This window comes from Oxyura jamaicensis, chromosome 2, assembly GCF_011077185.1.
Source record: "Oxyura jamaicensis isolate SHBP4307 breed ruddy duck chromosome 2, BPBGC_Ojam_1.0, whole genome shotgun sequence".
NCBI classification, from domain to species: Eukaryota; Metazoa; Chordata; class Aves; order Anseriformes; family Anatidae; genus Oxyura; species Oxyura jamaicensis.
Window position 1 is genome coordinate 59,528,851 of NC_048894.1, and position 14,098 is coordinate 59,542,948.

At 35.5% G+C, this 14,098-nt stretch overlaps 1 protein-coding gene across 9 annotated transcripts in view; it reads right to left on the bottom strand.

The window, feature by feature from the left end:
* Nucleotides 1–14,098, bottom strand: part of SUGCT (succinyl-CoA:glutarate-CoA transferase) — a 325,562-nt gene that overhangs the window by 296,003 nt on the left and 15,461 nt on the right. For 6 of the 9 annotated variants that reach the window (XM_035318765.1, XM_035318769.1, XM_035318773.1 and 3 more), the window contains 2 exons: nucleotides 13,504–13,624; nucleotides 12,190–12,291 (listed from right to left, as the gene is read on the bottom strand). In XM_035318765.1, coding sequence (XP_035174656.1) covers nucleotides 12,190–12,291; nucleotides 13,504–13,624 — 223 coding nt within the window. The remainder of the gene's footprint in view (nucleotides 1–12,189; nucleotides 12,292–13,503; nucleotides 13,625–14,098) is intronic. The other 3 variants (XM_035318772.1, XM_035318768.1, XM_035318766.1) reach the window with 1 other exon arrangement.

Consider the following 14,098-nt stretch of genomic DNA (forward strand, 5'->3'; position numbering starts at 1 on the left):
AGTTTGATCTGTGTATATGCCAGAGCCCTTCATTATTCTAATAATAACAGTACACCATATACTGGTAAAGCACTGCTTATGCAAATACAGCTTTCCAGGACAAATTATGCTTTATACTAGAATGTAAAACCACTTACAGAAATGCAATTCTAAGCAGATCAGTTTTACCAGTAAAGGAAAAATAAAAATTGCCAATATAATAGCATAGTTGCTAATGGCTTCTGCCAAAACAGCTAAACCGGTCAATGTTCACACCTCTGCACATTCCTAACCAGCACAGCTGTGCTGACAGAAGTCTGTTGTATAGAAAACAGCCTCACATTCAGTTCCAAGAAGTTTGTCAACCAGCTGAATGTTACAGAAGCCTCCCCACTTTGAATGGGTCTGTTAGCTCTTTGCAAAATTACTGTATTGGGAACCCAGAAAAAAAAAAGGCAGATAAATCCAACAACAATAATTTAAGTAGGAAAATTATCCTTTGGTCCTGTATCCTAACAGCTAATGTGGTTAACATTAGTCCTGCACAAGGCGACATCATTAAAGTTTGCTTTTATTCTGAAATACTCTTAAAATGTACCTTTGGGATATTGATATTTCAATCACCCCTGACTGGAGTGGACAGTTTTTGTGTATAAGAGGTTAAAAAGCATTGTTGCCATCACCACTACAAAGAGACTCCAGAAGCCAAGCCCATTTTGCTTTTCCTCCAATTAAGAGGTACCCAGCTAAATTCCTCTGCAACGTCTGTCAGGCCCGGTTGGTTCACATTTTACTCTGCAACCTTTTGGAAACTCATGTTCTACAAATTGTTTTTAAAGGTGCTGCTAGGGGGACTTTTTAGTCCTGCAATTGGTTAACAATATTGGTTCCATCAATAATGCTCCAGAGGGACAGGAACACAGAGAATCTGTCCTCATGCTGTCTGAGCTGTGCTGATGGGTGTGAAAGTTTAGCTGTTGTCCAAAAAGCACAGGATAGCACAGGAATATAAGAACAAATGTACTAGATCAGACTCAAGACCCAGCTATCTACATGTTGTGTCTCAGAAATGGAGAAAAACAGATGCCAATATGAACAGGATAAGCCTATCTAATATTTTTCTTGAGTACTCTCCCAGCTTCCAACAGTTTGCAGCTGACAGACTTCCTGAATAAGCAGATATAGTTTTAAATTTTTTATACGGTTCATCTTCAGAGCATGATACAACTGAGTGGTAAAGTTATATGACAATTCCCAAACCAACTGTTCAGGAGTAATGCATACAGAAAGCCTTTAAAAGTTTAAGGTGCTTAGATTAAGCAGACACTTCCAACTTAATTACAACATGAACAAAAAAAAAAAAAAAAAAAAAAATGTGAGGATTTTGAACAACTTTACAATATTATAACCAGCAGTCCCAAGAATTCAAATCCTATTAATCAAGCTTCCAAAACAAATGAACCTCAAAAGAGAAAAAATACAAGTTTTTTTAACAACAAAGCAATTCAAAATAATACCATTGTTTGTCATCCATTTGTAAGCCTTTGATTAACAGTGGGGTCACCATTTCCCAGTCTTCCTCAGAGTGATTAGGATTACTACTTTTTATTATTATTATTATTTTTTAAAAAAAACAATTCCATATTAAGAAAAAGCACCAAATACAACACTAAACCCAACATGGAAAAAACTACTGCGCCTAACACATTCACACAATGTTTTTTATTTGTGTCCAGAAAAGTAAAGTAGAAGAGGTTACAACCTGTTTGTGAATATATCACCTGTGATATAAAACAGACAGTAGGGAAGATTTAGGTGGTCTTCTTAAGGAACAGAAATCAAGATCAAGTTCCCTATGTAGCACCAGTAAGAATGACGCACTCACATAGCTGTATATCAGTAAGATAATAATTAACACTAATGGCTGGGAAAAGAAATTAAAAGCTCCCACTGGCCCACATAACTCATTTCTGAATAAAGCAGTCAACTGCTAGAAGGTCTTCTGTTTTCATTCCTACCAAATAACAATATTTGCTTTATTTTATAAATAAATATATTTACACAAACTAAGTTTCATGTGGTTAGGATTGCAGCTTACATTGCATACATTAAGTATTTTACTTTGGGAAGAAATGATGGCCAGAGAGTGCCAGCCCTGAGGCAGCAGAATTCTGGAACAGAGTTTGTGACAAGCACAGGTGACTTTCTGCAAGAGGCAGCAAAGCAGAGGCACAACACTATCTTAACATTTAAGAATGTCAAAATGGCATAAAACCTTAAAACATTATAGTCCCTGAATTGCCCCTGAAACTTCGGGGCAATTTTCAGAAACTTCTGCTATAGTACCACCTTCCTTTAATCAATGGTTGTCTCTTAACAGACTCTTTCCTGAAGTTTTGCATTTACACAAATCTTCTTTTAGTTCTAAACAAGTAATGAAAGTCCATTAACAGCACATACTGCTACACAATGACAAATGACTGAGGCTGGCAGCTCACAAAATCAACGCAGCTATATCAGCACATTCCAGCTCTTTTTTTTTCAACACTGCACTGTTGGGTTACATAAATGCATTGTGACTGGCATCAAAAATTCACTTTTTAAAAAAGAAAAATCTGCAGAACTACGTACTACATAAAACTACCACTCATTTGTCACTGTATCACCATTGTGATTGAGTGCTTTGTTCTTAGGAACAACAAGAATTACTTCTCCATACACAGAAATAAGAACAATTGTTTTGGGGTTGGGGGTTTGGGTTTGTTTTGGTTTTTGCACCCCCCCCCCCCCCCTTTTTTTTTTTTGCATTATCAAAGCCTTATTTGGACATTTGAATTTTTGCCAATTAACTTCCTTGCATAAGAAAATTCTCTACCTTTTAATGTTAAAAACAGTTTTTCCATTTGATGGATAAGCCAAAAGGAAAAATTGACAATTTGGATACTCAAATGATGTCTACAAGGCTAAAGATATTTCAGGATAAGACACAAATTTCTTTAGATGTCTAGAAAGAAATCAGGTATCTCGGACTCATGAGATAATGTAGAAAAGGCAGACCTCTGTAGTAAGGTTTACCCAAACATTGAGAAATTCTGCTTGCAAACATAGTATAATACAAGTAGAGATTAAAATTGTCACATCAGAGGTTTTGGCTACTTTATTCATCCGGTGAATACAAGGAGTAAGGAATGATAGCTTCAAAAACTGTCCTTCTCTCCAGCAGAATAGGTAGAACTAGTCTCAGTTTACAAACATATATATAAGCATAACTTTTTCTTTAACTTATTTATGAGTTGTTTTTGTGTATGTGTGTGTGTGAGAGAGAGAGAGGGATTATGGCTCTACAATATTTAATCGTTGTGCCTTATAAATTAAAGCTCTATCCTCAAATCTTGCAGAAATTCATATTCAGAACGAATATAGTCTTAATCATTAAATTGGATTATATAGATGGCCACCTCAGATATCAGAATAACTACATGTGAGAAGCATAGTACCCTTCTAATAGTTTCTGCTGCATGCCATGAAGCTGCAACAGGAGACAGTTGTTAATTTTTGTGAACATGTAGTTTACACTGAGAATTACAACTGAGCACATCAGCACAGGGCAGAAAAGCACCAAAGTATTTGATTCTCACCATATCTAAAATCTACAAGGAAATACTGTCATCTACCTTCCTCAAAACTAGATCATCATTTAATTTGATGATTAAGTTTCTTTCATGTATCAATCCTGATCTGTACAACAAACAACTGACACCATGTAGTCTGGAATTTAAAGAGGTCAGTAGTTTCCTGGCTTGTTCCAAACATCCTGATGTGAGTATCTAGTTATAAATGTGCCTGTTCTCATTATCTGCATATTTGCTTCCTTCTACAATTCTACAATGATCTTGCTCTCAAGGATGTATGACAACAAACTCTGCAGAGTGCTATAAGACAAATTTCTCTGCAATGCACTACCATTTTAAAATATCCAGTTTTCCAACTTCAGATGCCACCTTTATTTACCCAGCTTGAGAAAGGCATGTTTAATAGTAGATAATAGTGGATCTGCATCATTTATTACATCATATGCTGTTCTCCTATTCCAAATCACTTATCTCTCAAAATCAGACAACCCAATTCTCCAATGGTCACATCCAAATTCTTATTATTTTAACTACTACCTACCTTTGTTGTTCTTAACACTCTCACTTTGAAAACCAAGCAACATATTGACTGCTCCTACACATTATGTAAGGACTTTTTGTTGATGCCTTCACATACCATCAGGATTTCATTTAAGAACTACTACGTGTAAATTTACAGAACAGTTTAGGAAGAAAGGGTTAAATAGCCACAATAACTCTTTCTAATCATAGCAGCTTTTAGTTAAGAAAAAAATGAGGTTTTTGAGCTACCTTCCCTATACAATGATTCTAATCCATAGTTCTCTCAACTCTCTTCAGTTGTTCACATCACTTTTTAAGTATGTCACCAAGAAGCAGAAGCAGTGTTCACATCACTTTTTAAGTATGTCACCTTCCAACTGAGAACACACCAATGTGGAGTAGGGCAGGAGTAGTCTTTTAGGTCACAGTTGTCTTAATATAATCCAGTATAACACAAATCTTTCATCTATGACAATATGACATCTTGGACTTATGTTCAGTTTCGATCATGACCCACCATTATTACATCCAAATCTGAGCATCCTTCTCTCACCCACAGTATCTTAAAAAGGACTTTATTATTTTTGATTTAGAACAGAACATTGGACTTGCTCCAACATTCAATTCTACCCTTACTCTATTATTTGTGTAGACAAATTGGTCAAGGTCATTTCTAATTCTAATCATGCTGTATAATACACTTGTACTCCCGTTCTGCTTTGTGGACCTTTTGAGCTTTATGCAGATCTCAGGCAATTAAATTGCAGTTTTTACACCAGGAATACATCATGCAACTGCCCATTGGGCTCTGCTGACACAAGGACTCTTGGAAATGTTTTAAATCCCTGGTTGTGGGAGGAAAAACTGAGCAAAGCTTTTGAGGCCAGACCTACGTGACTTATCTGTGAGCTAGCCACACTCCCAGAAACAATTTTAAAGATGATTTATAAGGCTATAAAGAGAAAATGGTGGTTTACATCTGTAAATCAGCTCTAGACTCCTCCCGCCCCTTAACTCAAAAGCCCACAATAAACACCCTGTAGTTCTTAATCACATGAGGATTTGGGGGTCATCCTTATTCTATTCTATCATCATTTTCATCAAAACAAAATATCCAGCAATGTCAGTTCTGAGGTACTGCCTTCCACATCACATATGAGATACTAATAGTTTTCACTTGCATAGTACAAGATCTAAGATAGTTTCTGGAGTGACCAGAAACAAATTTATTATTTGTTTTACATTGCATTTCCCTAGCTTATTTATGAAAGTGTTTTGTGAGTGTCAAGAACTTTACTACAGTTGAAATATATTGCACAAGGTTTATTGCCCTATTATACCTGCTAATTGTATTATCCCAGTAATGATTTGTCTCTGTAAAGCCTCAAAAACTTCTCAAAAATCATCACAGACTATTTTATCTCTAAACCCTGCTTAATAGTTTAATAACTCACTCAGATAACTTCAAGCTATCAAAAAAAAATGACAGATCAAGTCTTTAATCCATCGTCCAACTGTATAATGCAAAAACTAACATATTTGACATGCTTGATTTTCTTTTTAAGTGCTCTATTTTTATCAAATCAGGCTCAGGTAGATGTTGCATATTTTTTCACCTTCAAATGCTTTGTCAATTGCTGTCAGTAAGTTCATACCTCACAAATTGCAAATCTGATTTTTCTGTTTACTTAAGAGAGGTATAATGTTCATAGTTTTCCAGACCTGCCTTTTCATTCTCAAACCACAAGCAAGACGCCCAGTTTGTTCTCAAAATGCCTCTTTTGACATGGCAGTCTGACAGTGCAGTATCTTCTATTTTTAGAAAACAATAGATCTGTTGAAAATTTCTCTGAACATTCTTTTACTGAAGACTAATACCATGACACTGATCCTCTTTTCTGCATTTCCCAGCTTCTTTAATTATCTTATCCTCTCAAATTATTCCTGCTTTTAGAGTATCAAAAGACTGCTGCAATTCTTTAAATTCTTAGCTAATTCTCCAAATTTCCATTTTGCTCTTCATGCTTGCATTGGCTTGCCTTTTTTTTTTTTGTCTCAGTGCCTTTTTTTTTTTTTTCAACTTGTTTTGCCTACTTTTAGGATCATTTGATTAAATTATTTTGCTTTTTTAATTACAAAAAAAAATCATCTTGTTAGTAAATTTAGGTGAGTGAAAGGTTAATAACTTTTGATCAAAAGCATTTCTACAGTTGCTGTTATTTAGTAACAACTAAAACATTGCTTGAGCCAGCTTCTGAGCAGAATTTCATTTCCTACTGGTATGCTATCTCCAAAAGCAATAATTTACAACATTAAGAAGTTACATTGCCAATTTATATCATGTTATGAAACATACTCTATTTTCTTTAATGTAGGATCTATCATTGTGCTGGCAGGTAGTCTACCAATTTATCCCAGGTAATTATATCCAGACCTATAACCATCTAGAAGTGACAAAAACATCAGGCATGCATCAGGGGAAGAAGTGAGCACCAAGAATTAGACTGTCCAAGTTATCTATGATTTTATAGGCCAGAATCATTTGGTAAGAGGAAGCCTACAAACTATACCTAGTCCAAGGCAATTCCACATCTCACCACTGAAAGTCTGCAAATTAGAGGACTAAGAACACTTTGGCTAGCCTTTGACCAGCAAAACATGCTGCAATTGTTGTTTTTTTCCCTGTCATGAAAATCTTGGAGACAAAGTAGGACGAGCATCAAAGTTATAACATTACATCTCATGAGGAGCAGCTATAAAATCATCAGTACATTGTTTTGAGTTACTATCTGTTATGCAGATGGATAGAGTGAAGAACTACTTTGCTTCTCAGATTCATCAGAATCAGACAAGAGATGAAAAGATGTACATATTTTTGAAGGAATATGTTCATTTATGGATTTTAAGGACTTTATGTACATTCATTACAAGGTACAATTCCAGATTTAGAACCATGTGAAACCCAGAAGACACACAAAACATTAAAAAATATATATATTTTGCAATTCTTTCCACTTTTTCTTTTTTTTTTGACTTTTTACAACACTACTCTCTGCTAACAAGCACAATTAACACTTCAGTGTAGTCTAATCATTAAGTTAAGGCTCTCTGGAGCTAGAGACCACAAATCCTGAAGAAATATAATCTGTTACAGTAATGCAAAGTTAATAAAAACACCAATTCCAAACATCTTACTTTTTTTTTTTTTTTGGTTGAACTACAAATATTTCTGCATAACAGATCATGTATTCAATCTCTTTCAAGCATAAATACACCAGACTGTTTTTCTCCTGTTTACAGCAGAAATAAATAAATAAATTTTTAAACTGGCATATAACTAAGTACCACACTGCCATATTTTAAGAAATGGCATGACAAAAAAAGGAAACATTGAAAAGAAGAAATTGTGTATGACACACAAAATGACACACAAAAGCAACCTGCATATGATACAAGGTATTACGTAGCTTGCTTCCTAGAAAAGAAGGAAAGGAGTCAAAAAGTAAGGAACACCAGCTTCAGCAAAACCTGTAGAAGAGAAGTAAAGTAAGCACAGTTCGATCAAAAAATAATAAACAAACAGAGCAGGGGGACAGGGGTTGAGAAGATAAGAGCAATAGCTTTCATCATTCAAAAAAACCTACAAAATTCAAAGTCTTTCCAAAGGTATTACCTTCAGAGGTATTAAGAAAAAAAAAAAAAAAAAAAAGTGCTTTGATTTGAAATAATGTTGTCCTTTTAAACAGTGCCCCCTCCTGTTCAGTAATAAACTGACTTTCTTCATTGAACTATACAGACCATACCGATAGCAACAAATGGTCAGTCACTCTCCTGTGACCTGTACATGATTTACATTAAGCAGCCAATTTTCAAAAAAATTAAACCAATCTCAACCACAGAACTGTCAAAATATATTTAGACTAATTTTAAGATTACTCTCACCAGCAAAGCCAACTTGTGAGTAAGAACAGACAATCTGGAGCTTGAGAGCACTTACAAAGCAGCAGAAACATTGAGAAATACGGCTGCCACAGGGCTGGATATGTTCAATCAGCGCTGTTTGGATAAGAAACTTGGTCTGCTAATCAGGACTTCCAAAACGTCAAAAAGACAACAGCATCTGGCTTACCTATTCTAAACTCTTCACCCACATATGACCTTGGACTTTCTGAAAAATTACACTGCCTTTCATTTTACTATCACTAACGATTTGCAACAGTCCAAAATTTAAAAATAGGTGATTCCATACCAACAGCATTCCTGTATGTAAGGGAAATTGCTGAAGTCTGGGTAGATTATAAAGTAGTATAGCTTCTGACTTCCAGGAAGCCTGTCTCCAGATTTTTCTGCTACAATGTGTGCCTGTTACACTGAACCTCCATATCTTTCATTGAAAAAAGTATTTTATGCAGTAGAGTCAAATCTTGATCTTTACACTATAATGAGAACAAAACTTTTGAATGTTTTCTGACAGAATGGTTCTGCTATTCCTAGGCATAAAACTGAAGAGGAAGCTGGTTTGTTTTGCTATATTAGAAAACATCAACTTTACAGCTGTTTGCTTAAAAACCTGAGAATTTCTATTCTTTATAGTGAAGACTTGAAAAAACTGGGAGACCTTTTTGTCATGGTTATGCTTTTCTATTATTAACATTGTTGTCTTTTGAAGGTTTTGTTTAGGTTTTTTATTTCCACCAGAATATCTGAATTCAGTTTTAAGGTATGATGGGAGCTGGGTAATACACACTTTCCAAGGAAACACTTGCTAGTGCTTCAAGGCTAAGATCTCCAATGATTCAGTCCATGATGCACATGCTACACCATACCACATGTCCCAGCAGTCAGTTCTGACAAATATATCTATGCTGTTCTCACAGACCAATGGAGAATGCTCAAGCCCACTTCTTATTTATATTTACTGCTCACACCCGTTATATAAAAAAAAAAAAAAAAAAAAAAAAAAAAAACAGGTTAGAATGAAGGTTCTGAAGGAGATTATCTGGAAAATTAATTTGGAAAGTGTGGGTTGCCAGAAGAGGTAAGAGAAACCGATGTTTGGTGAGGAACTGAGCTAGTGGGGAAGAATCTGAACTTGCTAAGCTGGGCAATTGTATCTAGAAAAGGGCAAGGTAATAGAAATAATCTTATTATTTTTTTGAAATATAACACTTAATTACAATATATAATTACAACTTGAGAACACACACTCCGGAATAATACAAATGAAGGATACAACGTGGTCTAGAGTCAGAAAGTTACTTTACATATTTTTGGATGGCCCCTAAAATTAAAAAAAGTTTTAATATCTAACTTGACTTATTTATACTTGCATGTAGCAACTGAATGAGACAAAAAAAAAATCTGAAAGACATCTTGATCACAGCTGCTACTCAAGTTATGCTGTAGGGTGAAACTGATTCCTTCAAATTACTTGTTTATTGATTGCATTCCATACCTATGATGTTTAAACATGAAAGGTAATATGGTTCCAAAAATAAGAAACCAAGACATTCCAGATGATATCCAGTCTCATTAATGAGTTAACTAAATGGATAGGGGAAGTAGTGTCCAGTAATTATTTGTAATTTATTAAACAAATCTGCCATAATGTCTTCAGCATGTAGAATGAATAACAAGAAGAAAAAAAAAATAAAAAGTTGGGAAAACACCCTTATTCTGACACACTGGACATGTTTATTTCTTGGTTACTTACGCATTATCAAGTGTTATGCCAAAATGTCTGTCTCTATATTCTCATATCTAGAATGTAATAGAGTTCACGATAGTCATTAACAATGACCAACATATTTTGTCTGTTAATAATAGTCATGATACATAAAATACACCCTTTAAAAAGCATATTTGAAACTGGCTGAGTGAAACAGCATAAACCACTCCAATCCTCTGTTCAAAGACCATATAACATAATTCATGTTATATTGTGTATCCATTATCCTTCACAGGACCTGCAAAACAGAAAGAGCTTGAGAACTAACATATTCCTATTATCTCTTGCACAGCCTGTAACTGAGGTGCAAAATGATGGATGAAATCCCACTGTTTAGATGTAAAAGGGGTTTCTGTAACCAAGATAATTTGTCTCAACAATTTTCAACATTTGGGAAGACAACCAGTCCATTTAATCCAATGTTCTAGGCCAGCACATCTCTTACATCTGACAAACAATACTTCTCTTTGGATCTTCCTTAACTCATATTTTCCATATCTCCAGCTAGGCATTTTATATACACATAGCTTTTTTATGGCATAACCAAATAATCTTAGACTGTGTTCTCTCAGTCTCTTTCCATCTGAAATATTGCATCTAAGCCCTAAGGAACCTACATGAATTCAGTTTGTCCAAGGGTCATTCCACTTCATTTTAATTCCAATCCTTATCCTTGTACATTGTTACATGCATAGCTCCTGTCTACAGTCCGGGAACTGGTTAATTTTTGAGGGCCTTTCAGAACAAAGCATTAACCTGTTTCCTGCACCAATTTTTAGCAAAACCAGGCATCCAAATCAGATGCCTCAATTAATTCACATAGACCTGTTTTTTGATCACATACTATCACACCTAACATCACAACATCCAAGAGACTGTTTACAAACAGATTTCTGTGCCCAAATCCCCTTATTTTTAATAGGCTTCCACAAACGAGAAGAAAGAGGAAAAACATTTGAACACTATGAACAGCAAGCAAAGGAATGAGAGGTACTTTAAAAAATGAAGGATTACTGATGAGGTTCCCCTATCTGCTTCAGAAAAGTGAAATGATTCGTATGCTTACATGAATAGCCTGATGTGGTCAGTTAACTTTTTGTATGTTTTCCTTGGCAAAGTTATGATGCATATTAATAACACAGGTTCCAACAAAATTTCACCTTGCTCCAACATACTGATACAGATGATTTATAAGTATCCATTTAAGCAATTTGTTCTAAAGGCTTTTATATTGAATATTCAGATTAACAGTATTTCTCAAATTGACCCCTTGCAGAAAATGGCTTAAGAACAGAAACTCCCCTAACATTCTCCATAATAATTAGCAGTACACATAGAATTATAATTACTATTAAAATGTTTTATTGCATTTAACAACCTCCTTTGCTATTTGTCTAACCTTTTGTTTATAATAGAAAAAAACTCTTTTGGTCTCTTTCCATAGGCATTCACATTTTAATCTGAGCTTCTACACTAAGCAATTTTTGTCAGCAAATATTTTAGTTTTGACTTTTTTTTTTTTTTTTTTACTATTTTTCTTAAAGCTAAATGTTCCTACATTAGCTTTCATCCCACAGCTCCAAAAAAATCAGATTATATTTGAATGCAGTACAGTAAACAACATAGTTTTGAGCTGTAGTGTCTTGAATCAGGTCACAAAGCTTAGAAATAACCAGTTTGTTCTTCTCAACTTGCAGTAGTGCAAGCAAAGGGTTAGAAAAACCAAGGCTAACCTGAAGCCGAATATGACAGAATGATCAATGGGCTGGAACATTTTTCCTATGAAGACAGGCTGAGAGAATTTGGGCTCGCTCAGCCTGGAGAATAGAAGACTCTGGAGACACCTTATAGCGGCCTTCTAATACCTAAAGGGGGCCTACAGGAAAGCTGGAGAGGGACTCGTGGTCAGGGAGCGTAGTGATAGGACAGGGACTAATGGCTTTAAACTAAAAGAGGGGAGATTTAGATTAGATATTTAGATTAGATATAAGAAAGAACTTCCTCACTGTGAGGGCATTGAGGCACTGAACAAGTTGCCCAGAGAAGTTGTGGATGCCCCATCCCTGAAAGTGTTTAAGGCTAGGCTGGATCACTTTGGGCAAGTGGTCTGGTGGCTTTTGGGCACTGGTCTAGTGGGAGGTGTCCCTACCCATGGCAGGGGGGTTGGAACTGGATGGTCTTTAAGGTCCCTTCCAACCTTAACCATTCTGTGATTCCATGAAGATGATTAAGAGACTGCAGTACCTGACACATGAGGAAAGGATAAGAGCTGAGACTTTAGCCTAGAAAAAGAGAAATCTTGGGATTCTTACCAATGAATATAAATACCTGGTGGGAGGGAGTGAGCAAGGGGGAGCCAGACCCTTTTCAGTAGCATCCATTGAATGATAAGAGGCAATGGGCAAAAATTAAAAACCCATGGCATTGCACCTGAACACAAAACATTTTTTTACCACGACAAATGTTAAACAGTGGAACAGATTGTCCAGAGACTATGGAGTTTCCATGTGTGGAAATACTCTAAGCCCATCTGGGCACAGTCCTGAGGAATGCACTTCAGGTGACCTAGCTTGAGCAGGGGAGTTGGACTAGATGAACTCAAGAGGTCCTTTTCCACCTACGCAATTCTGTGAAATGAAGTGGTTTTTCTTACTTCAAAGTTTTCAATCTAATATTACAAACAGATAAAAGCACTCAGAAGTTGACATGCGCAGTGTGAGAGGAAAAGCAAATTTACCAAATCAAAGGCCAAGTCATCACAAATAAATTTCAAGATGGGTATCATTTTATTTTTTCATCAACTGTACAGCAACTAAAAACACAAAAACATTCAATTTACTAATGATAAATTACATGCACAAGTAGATGCGAAAAACGCTGCGGTAACTAACCACACAGACCAACCTAAACATACATAAAGACTTAACAGGTTTCACAGCTAGTCCTGAACATAATTGCCTTTCTGCCCTTGTCTTCTTAAGGGCTCAAAAAAGCACAAAAGCATGAAGAATATATCACAGACTAAAAAACCTCATTTGCTTCCCATTAAATGGGAAACACACAGTAATTAAAAAGCTAAAGATGTTATTCAGAAATTCAGAAGCAAAACAGGTCTGTCGTGATTTGCAACTAAGATTTTAAAAGGGTCTTTGAACATGTGCAACTTCTTTGTTTTAGTTTAATTCTAACGCATATGCAGGTCCTGATATTCATGTCTACTTCCTTTCCATTATCATGTAACTAGATAACTCTGAAGAGAGAAGGATGCTTCAGGGCAGTAAACATTAAAATGACTAGATTGGAAACCTGCAATGGAAACTGGTTCAGTAAAACCAATGTGGGAAAAATGAGTTAATCTGTTCAAAGCAAAATGCAAAGAACCCCACCAATGCTGGCTCCTTTGTGGCCAATAGGAGCACAGCAGTCTACTATTGCCACTGTCAATCATCTTACAAAGCGCTGACATCGTTGCTGCCTCCCAATTTTTCTGTATCTGTTTTTGAATTAAAGTAAAACTTGTTTTCTATCTTCCAATTTAACTTAACTGAGATTGAAATAATATACCTTGATATTGCTACACGACTTATAACAAGATGAGTGGAATAAAGGAAACAATTACACAAGTTACTGAAATTACAATACCTGTTATTGAACAGTACACTACATGAGGAGCAATCTTTTTAATGTCTTCATAACCTAGACCAATTTCAGCCAGTTTCCCAGGGATGTAGTTTTCCACAAAAACATCAGAGACAGCTGCAAGCTTTAGAAAAGAAGAGTAAGATTTGTTAACGAGCTTCCAAAAGTTCAATAAATTCCTCATATAACTTGACGTCTCACTAATCAATATGGTTCTTGTCTTTCTGACAGAACAGAATTCAAACCTAAAGAGACTTTTTTTTTGTCTGTTACTGTGCATGTCTGCAAACTACACATTAGGGGTGCTGTGTGTCTAGAAAAGAAACTAGCAAAATCCTAAAGTTATTAGATGAAACAACATGATTGTATTACCAGAATCACATTAATTTCCAAATACTTGACCAAAATTTACAGAACAGTCACAAACTTTATACCTGCACTTAGCTTGAAGGAGGGGGAAAATGATGCATGTTTATCTTTCATGTTTTCTCTACCTTGTGGTTCTGTATTTTTTTTTTTTTTTGGGGGGGGGGGTGGTGGGGGGTGTGTCGACAACAACACAACAAAAATTTTTTGTGTTGTTTTTTTATATATTAGT